At 45.3% G+C, this 10,778-nt stretch overlaps 1 protein-coding gene across 2 annotated transcripts in view; it reads right to left on the reverse strand.

Annotated features, from left to right (window-relative positions):
* crybg1a (crystallin beta-gamma domain containing 1a) overlaps positions 1 to 10,778 on the reverse strand; it is a 65,115-nt gene that overhangs the window by 22,913 nt on the left and 31,424 nt on the right. For both annotated transcript variants that reach the window (XM_046855242.1, XM_046855243.1), the window contains 2 exons: positions 5,579 to 6,636; positions 582 to 4,704 (listed from right to left, as the gene is read on the reverse strand). In XM_046855242.1, the coding sequence (XP_046711198.1) occupies positions 582 to 4,704; positions 5,579 to 6,636 (5,181 nt within the window). The remainder of the gene's footprint in view (positions 1 to 581; positions 4,705 to 5,578; positions 6,637 to 10,778) is intronic.

Raw genomic sequence — 10,778 nt, forward strand, 5'->3', positions numbered from 1 at the left:
CATTATCTTTCCTCTTCGTCAGGGGAAGTGGGAGTTCAGTGGTTAAGGCTCTGGGTTACTATTCGGAAGGTCGGGGGTTCAAGCCCCCGAATGGCCAAGCTGCCACTCTCAGGGCCCTTGAGCAATTAAACCTGATTAAATGTGGATGATGTGAGGTTTATGGATGTGGTGAGGGAAGACATGCAGGTAGTTGGTTTGAAAGAGGCAGATGTAGAGGACAGGGGGGGTATGGAGACAGATGATCCGCTGTGGCGCCCCCTTATGGGAGAAGCGGAAAGTAGAAGAAGAAGAAGAAGAAGAAGAAGAAATGTGGATGCTGTGCATAAAAGAACATCGAAAAACATTCTGAAAGGTTTATATGAGCACCATCATCTAACATGGGAGTTGGCCTTCAAAAGGAAGGGGAGTGGCACCTTAATGTACCCTAAGATTCAGGAGATGTTTATACTACCTGACCAATAAGCCAAAGCCCTGAGGGTCTACATTCCTCCTGCTCCGAGTATATAATTCATGAGCTGAAACCTGAGAACCAAACATGATTGTGCAGGAAACAGGAAATCTTACACCATGTTCCTACTCACCTGAGTGTGTGCAAGTGATGGCAATTTGGTTTGTTGTTCTGGTGGTTTGCGTGGAAAGATTGATGCTGGAGGCTCCGGAAGCTTGTTCAGACCTGTGTTTGTGTCAGGGGCTTCAGAACTGACTTCCATCGGGATTCCCGTGAACACAGAAGATGCTTCTAGGCTCTGAGAGCCACCTGAATTGTCAGATTCTTGATCCTTTTTCAGGGATTTCCCCAGAACATCTTGAAGTTTGATTTCGGAGAAATTTGGAAGAGGCGGAGGAGTCAGTGGACTCTTCGGTGAATCACCAGGAACTCCAGGAGGTATCACAAGATCCGTCAAGTCCTCTTCTGCCCTTCCCTGGGGTGCAACTTCAGACGTCGTCACATTCATGTCTTCTGATGTCAGAACTTGTTGGGATGCTGTAGGAGACGAGGACCCACTGGAAAAAGCTTCATTTGGAGGTCTCCGTAAGTTAGAAGTGTTCATGAGGTTTGAAAGGATGGACATTCTTTCTAACCGTGAAGACACTTTTGCAGGAGTTTCAGCACTTCCTTGATCTGCTCCATTCTCCTTATTGTCTGCCGTCTTTTCCTCTTTGTCTTTGTCTTGTCCTCGCCTGGAGGCCAACGCTTTAAAGATCATACTGTCTTCGGTTCCTTTGCGTTTCAGAAGCTGTTTATTTCTCACATCTTCGCTTTTCTTCTTGATCAACATGGCCGGAGAGGGATCTTTTGGGCCTGTGGTTTTCCTAATCCCAAACTTAAACTCCTCAGGATCAAAGGTTTTCTCAAAGTGATCTTCTTTAATAGCAGGCAAGGCAAACGGAGGTGAAATCATCCTGGACTTGCTGTGCTTCTTAGGAGGAAAAGAAAAAGGAGAGCAGAGTTCTTTGATTTTGCGTATGAAGTCTTCCGAATCGTCCGAGGTTTCCAGGAGGCTTTCGTCACTGGCCGAACAGTCCATTTTCCTCTCCATTTTATTTTGCTTCTTTTCAAAACCCTGGTCGACATCTAGCCAGCTCGATGGAGACTCGTTTTTCGAAAACTGTTTCGAAACCAAAAGAAAGTCCTTAGCGGTCATTTTTGGAGGAGATGATTTCTCTGAGTCTGGGGAATTCTGAGATTTCTTGGGGTCGAGATTCTGTTGCTGGATGATGGTGCTGGTTTTTTTAACCTCAGTCATTTCCTCGGTTTGGAAGGTCACTTGCTCTGTACCTTTTGGTTTCTCTGCTTTCCTAACGCCAGGCTTCTGACCTCCATGCTGAAGATGCTCCAGTTTCGTTTTGGTAACAGGTTTCCTTGTGGTTTCCTCCTTGACAGATTCTGCATCTTGCACCTTAGCTGGAGCCTCTGTAATGGAGGACTTAGAGACTTTTAGTTCGTCCTTGAGGTCTTGAGGAGGTGTAGGAACTTCTGCCTCCTTGTGACCTCCTGCATCTGAGGTTTTAGACAAAGCGTTTACTGCAAGACCGCTCACGCTCAGTTCTTCACGCTCAGATTTTGGTGCATCCTGTGTGACTGATGCTGTATTAGATTGCTGAATGTTTACAATCTTGAGATCTTTGGACTCTTCCTGGATGCCCACTGACGGCTTGCTTGATATTTTGTCCACCTTTTTAGGAGTTGGTCTCTCCTGATCTGCAACAAGTAAAGTGTCCTTGGTGATAAGATCAGATTTGACTCGAGGTGCACCAATATCTAGTGGCTTTATAAGTTCAGACTCATCTGTTCCTGGTTTTGTTTCCTCAGCAACCTTTTCAGTATTTACATGATCAGATGTTTGATTTTGAGCCTTCAGGTCTGCTGTATGGTCTTGAGATTTAACGATCACCTCCTTCAACTTGATAGCTCCTTCCACTTCCTCTTGAGATGCGTGAAGTGGTGCGAACTCTGGAGTATGGCTCACATCTTCACCGTTGTTTGCTTTTTGGTTAAATGAATCAAGTTGAGGTTTGAAGTCTTCTGTATTCTCCACAGCCTTCACGCCTGCTTTAGGTGACTCTCTGGCTTTGTCTGGTTTCTGTTTAGAATCTGCATCATGATCTTCGGTTTTATCCGAACTCTGCACTTGTTCCACATTCTCCAGTTTATTTTCAGACACGTGGGATGACCTGAACTCCGCTGTAGGTTCTGCGTTCTGCATGTCTTGGCCCTGGGTTTCCTTTACAGAACTTTCAGCAGCCTCTTCTTTAGCTTTTCCTGCTTTCTTCTTAACCTCCTGAGGTAAATCTATGCCCATTTTGTGGTCCTTGGTCTTATTATCCACACCTGGCCCAGAATCAGTCTCATCTTTCTTCTGTGCAGCTTCTTCACTTAATTTTGAGACTGTTTTGAACTTGATCTTCTTATCTACACTTGACACCTTCTCAGGTTTGCCTGTTTTCTGTACAGACACTTGAGCTGGAGTTTCTGAGTCTGCTCCAGCCTGGTTCTGCTCCTTTTTAGATGCTTCAGATAGGGTTTTAAGATCTAAAGTAGTCTCTATGGTCACTTCCTGAGCTTCTTTGGAAACATCTAACTCCTTTTTAGGTGGAGTTTTGAAGTCTGGTGTGGGATCACTGTTCTTCATACTCACACTCTCCAGGTTCATTCTCTGATCCTTGACTTCAGTTGCATTGGACTTGCCCTGGTTTTCTTCAGCAGTTTGAGTTACCAGGTCAGTAATAACTTCTGATGCGTCCACACTTCCATTCAGATTTTCTGCCTTGTCCAGCTTCTGGTTCGATACTTGGAGTGTAGTCTGAGAATCTGCATGGAGATCTGCTTTCACTTTTTCCACCTCCCTTCTGGATTTAGGTTTGGTTGGACATTTTGCACGTGGTGAGGATCTGGTTTCAGTTGAAGCCTTAACCACCACATTCCCAGCAGCTTGGTCACGTTCAGCAGGGCTTAGAGGACCGTTGACTGGAGATGAATCATCGCTTTCTGGCTTGGCATCAGAAAGCGAGGGTTGCTTGGGTGAGTCATCTTCTCCGAGCTGGTCCTCTGCAGGCTGTTTTGGCGTGCTGGGCGGAGTCAGGCGAGGCAGCCTGCTTCCTGTTGGTGAAGCTTCAGCCTTCACCCTTGTTGTGCCCTTTGGCCCAACGGCTCGTGTTTCATTTGTAGTTTTGTCTTTCTTATTTTCCGGTTGCTCCGACTCTGAAGGAGTGCGAGGCTTGTTCTCATTTTCAGTTTTATTCACATCTTTGCTTTTGCTAACTGAAATTTTCACTGGTCTGCTTTTGGGAGATTTTTCAGCAGGAGTTTGTGATCGTGTCTTTGACTTCGCACCTTCTTTAGAATCCTTAGTTTCTGACCCACCAGGAGATGACGGCTGCTCCAGGTTCTCCTCAGCGCTTATTGGCTTGGAATCCTTTTCTTTCTTCGGTTCTTTGGGATAAGGTGGTTTAGGTGGTGCCTGACTGGGTTTGCTCTCTACAACCTCCACCACAGTTAGGTCTGGTGCGCTGGTCTCAGTTGTTGATTGACGTGGAGGCGCTCGGGGTTTTGTAACATTGTTACTCGAGCTGGAGTTACTTCTCTCAGTCTCACGTGTCTGAGCTGGAGAGGAAACTGACGCATCGGGTGACACGCTCGGGTTTGGTGTTTTGCTCGGCTTTGGCAGAATTTCAGGAGGTGTTTTCTTTGGAATCTTTGACTTGTCTGTAGACTTAGTAAACACACCAGGCTGCTCTTTTGTAGTCGGAGATTTATTCAGCTTTTTCTCAGAGACGTTTTGTGTAGGCTTTTTTGTACTTTCCTCTTTCGTGGCCTCGAAGTTACGGCTTGTAACTCGACCCACGCTGGCTTTTGTCTTCAGTGCCACTGGCGGAGCTGGACCTTTTCCAGCACTCGCTCCGTTTGTTCCACCGCTCGCTTTGTCCACTGTTCGTTTAGACCCTGCAGCCAGGTTCGGACGATTTCCAGCACCTGAACTCGTAACTCTGATCTGTTCCTTGTATCCAGGCATCTCTAGCAAATCCTCTCCAGGATCTGAGACGTTATTAAGAGGCTCTGAGGGAATCTCTACATCATCATCATGCTTGTGTCTTGTGTTAGCTTCCTCTTTTATAAACACATCCCCGCTTTCACTGGTAGAGTCGTATGACTGCTGGTCAGGCTTTGTGATTTCCACACTGACGTTCTTGAGGCTTGGCAGACTGTGGAAGGAAAACAAAAATAGTTTTATTCAGTAGAAGAATCAGCAGAACAACAAAACGGGTTAGCATTGTTGATAAATTCCAGGGCTTACAATATAATTAAAAAATCTAATCTAATTATGTCTGACTCCTTTCATCGAACAACAGCACAAAGTCCTCGATCTGAACAACAAAGTAATGTAATGATGCATCTAGGAATCTAGGCATTCCACGACAAGGAACGTTTTGTTTCAAATGTAATTCGATTCAGACATAAATATCACCAGAAATATCATTAGCCTACGGACTGAACTTAGCGTCTTTCTAGTTTTTCCCCAACAGCTGGTTAGCACCATGACCCAGCCCTAAATACATGCTGAACTTGAACACAAGTACATCCATGAATAACGATTCAGATTTAAAACACGCTCGAACATGCAGTGTTTGTACACCAGAGCGCCGTTCTGATCGGTAATAAAAGCTTCAAGATGTATAATAACCGACAATGAGTCACATAAACCGCTCAGGGGGAACAGAAAAACCATTAAAATCCTGAACTGTACACACTTCAGAAACTTTCACACTGCTGATGAGGAACTCCAGCATCAGGCCTGAGCAACTCATCACTTTCTACTTCTTTACCAATAAATCACTTCTGAAAATCCGTGTCCTTCTGATTTGTCGTTCACGTTCGTGTAATTTCCAGATCTTTTGAAAAGCCAAGGGACGTTATTGTCCTGCTCTCATATAGAAATTCATGGGAAAAAGGAGATCGTGTTACATGGCCAGTTCTCATCTAGATCATAGAAACAAAGGGTTTTATTCCTGCACGAACGCGCAGGAGAAACGCACGGACACACGAACACACTAAAAGCAGCGCAAAAACACGACTTACATTCTGACTTCAGATTTCTGCTTGCTCTGGGAGTTTGCGCTCGTCGTGCTCGTCTCTTCTTGTTCTCCGTCCAGACTCGACTGCGAGTTCAGCCACACTTTCTTGGCGAAGAACTTTTCACTGGTGGAAAGCTTGACGCTCCTGCGTTTCTCGGCTTTACTCAGCTCTTGCGGTTCCTCTTCGGGCTTCACTTCCACGGCGTCCTGATAAACCGACGAATCGGAGCCTGAATCCTGCGCGATGAGAGAAGCTACGAGGCCCAGCACAGGACTCTGTCGGACGGGTGTGACCTGACCAACTGAGCTGCTCTCGCTCCCTTCCTCCTCCATGTGCGTTTCCACCCACATGGCTTTGTGCACCTGTAGAGATGAGGGCGAGGCCTGAGCAGACCCATTCTCCGCCTCAGGGGATGAAGGTTTTGTAGGGCTTAAAGGATCTTGAGAGCCGCCGCTCAGCTTGCGGGGTCTTCTCCTGCTTGAAGTTTTCTTCCCCATGCTTTCGGTGCAGCTTTGATCCGAAGAGCTGGAATCGCTCCTGGACTTGGATCTCAGCGTCACCCCGGTGAGAGCGCTGTAATTCCCTTGTCCTCCCACGACCGGCTTCAGGGCCGTCTTTTTGACGTCTGGAGATCTAACCTCGGAGTTTAACGTAATCTCTGTGCATTTCTCAGTGATCCGGCTCTCCGCTCCTTCTCCGGTGACGCTGATCTCCTCCAGGAACACCCGGAGCTTCTTGCTCGCCTGCGCCACTAGAAGCTCTTGTTCGTCTTTGTTTTTCAAGGCCAAGTTCCTCACGCTGCCACTGCTGTCACTATCTGCGAACGGAAGGTCACCTCCGTCTGCTACGATGGAGGCCACGCTCTGCACGCTCGGGCTCCCTTTATCAGAGAAGAAACCCTGCTCGAACTCTTCTCCCTCCTGCCTCAGGTCTGCTGACTTGCTCGGGCTGGAAAGAGGCGACGCATTTTCCTCGGTGCCGTCAGACGACGTCCTCCGGCGCCTCCTCGACAGGAACGTGACCACCCGGTTCAGCACGCCGCCTCCTTTTTCCTCCGAATTCTATCAAAGAAAATAGAAACAAAACAGAACTCCATTAGAAATGTGCTTTCGTTTACAAACCCTGAGAAACGACCAAACCTGTCAGCGAGCTGTTTTTCCAGCTGAGTTATCAGTTACGAGCAGGTTAGAGGATTATAGACGTGAACTTTAATACGTGCTCAGTTCATAAAACATCTGTATTCAAGAGCAGGAATTATTGCAGGGCAGAAAACCAAAAAAGAATGTGCTGATTTCACTCTACCCACACCATTCCCCCCTGAGATCCATCACTGATTCATGTCACGCCATGACTTACACTCCTAAAGCATCGCAAGCCACATTTTTAATGCAACATTTTTGTATATTTTCTTCCACATTCATTTAAATATGTTGGTCCTGGACCTGATCTTAGCTTTATCAGGGGTGTGAGAGAAGGTCTCCTGTGAAGTGAAAACTGATATTAGATCTACAATCATTTATTAGGAACATCAACGTTCGTTTCAGGCTCTCTCTCTCTCTCTCTCTCTTTCTATCCAGCTTTAGAATCAGCCTTATTATTATTATTATTATTATTATTATTCTCACTTGCAGAAGATTTTCTACACCATATCTTCACTCTGATCTAAATTAGGATGCTTTTAAACACTCTCACGTCACTGAAACTGAACTTCTCATTCTCCCTGTAATAAAACTCGTTTTTTTATTGCTTTGTTTAGGATTCTGATCCTCTCACAGTCTCGCACCTGGGTGCCAAAACTTTTGCCCGATATCAGAAATGTGCTGGTGTAAAAGTGATGGATGGAGTGAGAATGTTTTTTTTTCTCTCCCTCTGTTCAGCTCGAATATACAGTAAGCAGCTGCTACTGGACAATGAAGCGGGAACGCGCCCTTATTATAAACCTACGGAATAACGCCACGCTGGCGCGCGCACTGGCTCCCGCACGCGCGCACACACACACACACACACACACACACACACTTAAGTGAGTTTAACAGATAAAGTTGGGTGAAGGTTTAGGTGTAAAAGGAGTGAATACAGAAAGTGCGTACCTGTGCAGCGCGCGCACTGCGTCTCTCCCTCCCTCTGTTTCTGTCTGTCTGTCTTTCTGTCTGTCTGTCTCTGTCGGTCTCTCTCTCTCTCGCTCTCTCTCTAATTTCTCTCTCTCTCTCTCTCTCTCTCTCCTTCTTTCTCCCCCTCTCTCGCTCTGCAGCGAGTCACACAGCGTGACCGCACAGACGAAAATGAACTGCCCCGCCCCCGGCCCCGCCCACGCCCTCATCCTCTGACGCACGCGACATTCCTCCTATGCGCCATTTTCAGGGATTTTTTTCTTCTTTCGCTTTTGAAAACATTTAAAACAACATTTACGTCCTTTTTAAAAAAAAAAAAAAAAAAAGTCAAAGTTAATCTGAAACAAATGTAACAGTAATAAACAAACATTTATTTATAAATTAATTCACTTACTAATTGATTTATTTGTTTATTGTATTTATTCCTATAAGGGAGACAGATAGAAAGGTACTTGGTGTAACATCTGGAAATAGAAAGGAAGAGAAAGAGACATGGTGGTGGAATGAGAAAGTGCAGGAGAGCAGAAGGAGAAAGAGGTTGGAGAAACAGAATTGGGATCAACAGAGTGATGAGAAAAGTAGGCAGGAGAACAAGGAGATGCAGCAGCAGGTAAAGAGGGATGTGGTGAAAGACAAGGAAAAGGCATATGAGGAGCTGTAGGAGAAGTTGGACACTGAGGAAGGAGAAAAGGATTTGTAGCGATTGTCCAGGCAGAGGAACCGAGATGGGAAGGATGTGCTGCAAGTTAGAGAAACGAGGAAAATGAGAGAGAGAGAGAAGGTTGGATGGTGTGGAGATGGTGAAGCAGGAAGTGGATAGAATTAGTAAGGAGGAAGTGAGAGCAGCGATTAAGAGGATAAAGAGTGGAAAGTCTGCATAGAAGCGTGGAGATGTTTAGGAGAGATGCAGTGGAGTTTTTAACCAGATTGTTTAACAGGATTTTGGAAGGTGAGAAGATGCCTGAGGAATGGAGAAGGAGTGTGCTGGTACTGATCTTTAAAAATAAAGGAGATGTGCAGCCCTGCAGTAACTACAGGGAAATAAAGTTGATCAGTCACACCATGAAGTTATGGGAAAGAGTAGTGGAAGCCAGGCTGAGAGAAGAGGTGACCATCTGTGAGCAACAGTATGGTTTCATGCCGAGGAAGAGCAGCACAGATGCCTTATTTGCTTTGAGGATGTTGATGGAGAAGTATAGAGAAGGTCAGAAGGAGCTGCATTGTGTGTTTGTGGATTTAGAGAAAGCGTACGACAGGGTGGAGAGAGGAGGTGTGGTATTGTATGAGGAAGTCTGGTGTGTCAGAGAAGTATGTGAGGGTGGTGCAGGACATGTATGAGGACAGTGTGACAGCAGTGAAGTGTGCAGTAGGTACGACAGACTGGTTTAAGGTGGAGGTTGTACTGCATCAAGGATCGGCTCTGAGCCCTTTCCTGTTTGCAGTGGTGATGGACAGGTTGACGGATGAGGTCAGACAGGGGTCTCCTTGGACTATGATGTTTGTGGATGATATTGTGATTAGTGGTGAGAGTAGTGAGCAGGTGGACAAGAGCCTGGAGAGGTGGAGGTACATGCTGGAGAGAAGGGGAATGAAAGTTAGTAGGAGTAAGACAGAGTACATGTGTGTGAATGAGAGGGGGGGCAGTGGAGGGGTTCGGTTGCAGGGAGAAGAGGTGGAGAAGGTGCAGGAGTTCAGGTACCTGGGGTCAACAGAGTAAAGTAATGGAGAGTGTGTTAGAGAAGTGAAGAAAAGAGTGCAGGCAGGGTGGAGTGGGTGGAGAAGAGTGATAGCAGCAGTGATTTGTGATAGAAGAGTATCTGTGAGAGTGAAAGGGAAAGTTTATAGGACTGTGGTGAGACCTGAGATGTTGTATGGATTAGAGACAGTGGCATTGAGTAAAAGACAGGAGGTGGAGCTGGAGGTAGCAAAGCTGAAGATGTTGAGATGTTCCTTAGGAGTGACGACGATGGACAGGATTAGAAATGAGATTATTAAATAAGTCAAGTTTATTTCTATTGCACTTTTCTCAAAGACATTGTTTCAAAGCAGCTTCACAAAATTAAAGAGTTAGCAGAACGATGTGTATCAGAAAGCCATGGTGAATGTACCGATATGAGATATTTTTCCTGTTTAAAGAGGATACTGAGTAAATCAAGATTTATTCAGCCACGGCCATTTTGCCTATTCTTCTCATAAACCTTTTAAATTTGCTCTCGACTCCAAAATTCCCAGGAAGTAAAATTCCTACTAGTCTTCTCAACCACAAGCTCATTTCCTGTTTACAGAGTTCTGCTCCCTGTAGAGGCAATGATCACACTACACTTTCTGTTCATTTCCAGAATTCCAGTTGGGTAACCTGAGAATCTGTGTGACCGCTATAAGACCTTGTGACCACCAAGACCGCGTAAGTACGGATCACATCAGCGTCGCATCGTCCCTTTTTATACACGTATATGTACATGGGGCAGAAGGTTTATTTTAATACTAAAATACAAAAGGTTCCTCTGACAAACACTATATGTACGAAGGATTGTGGACACCTGAGCATAAGATTGTTATGTGCTTTTAGAACATCCAGTTCCACATTTTGTCCCCATTTGCAGTTCTAATATCCAACACGCTTCTGGGAAGATGTTCCACTAGATATTGTGGAGGGTGTTAGTTAGGGGTGAGGTGAGGACACTTGGGGTGAGTCAGCATTCACATTCAGTCCAAAGTTGTTTAATAGGATTTATAGCAGAAGATCTTCAACTCCAACCCATGCAAAGCATATCTTCATGGAGATGGAGGTGTACAAATCATTTCTGTTTCCTCTACACAAACACATTACAAGTTCCCAGTCAACACAACAGCAGCAGATCACTCACTACATCAAACATCTGCTCAAAATGAACAAATCATTCATATTTGACAGAAGTTTCAGAAGTAAACACACTTCACTTCATACCAAGTTACACTACATATAACGCATGAGGTTAACCAGCTGCTAGATAAAGACTCAGACTGTGGTGTTGTGTGAACCACTGCAGTGTTTTTACAGTCTTTATTTGTTTAATAAGTCATAATTAATAGCTTTGTTTATTTACAGTAAC

Source organism: Silurus meridionalis, chromosome 8, assembly GCF_014805685.1.
Source record: "Silurus meridionalis isolate SWU-2019-XX chromosome 8, ASM1480568v1, whole genome shotgun sequence".
Taxonomy (NCBI): Eukaryota; Metazoa; Chordata; class Actinopteri; order Siluriformes; family Siluridae; genus Silurus; species Silurus meridionalis.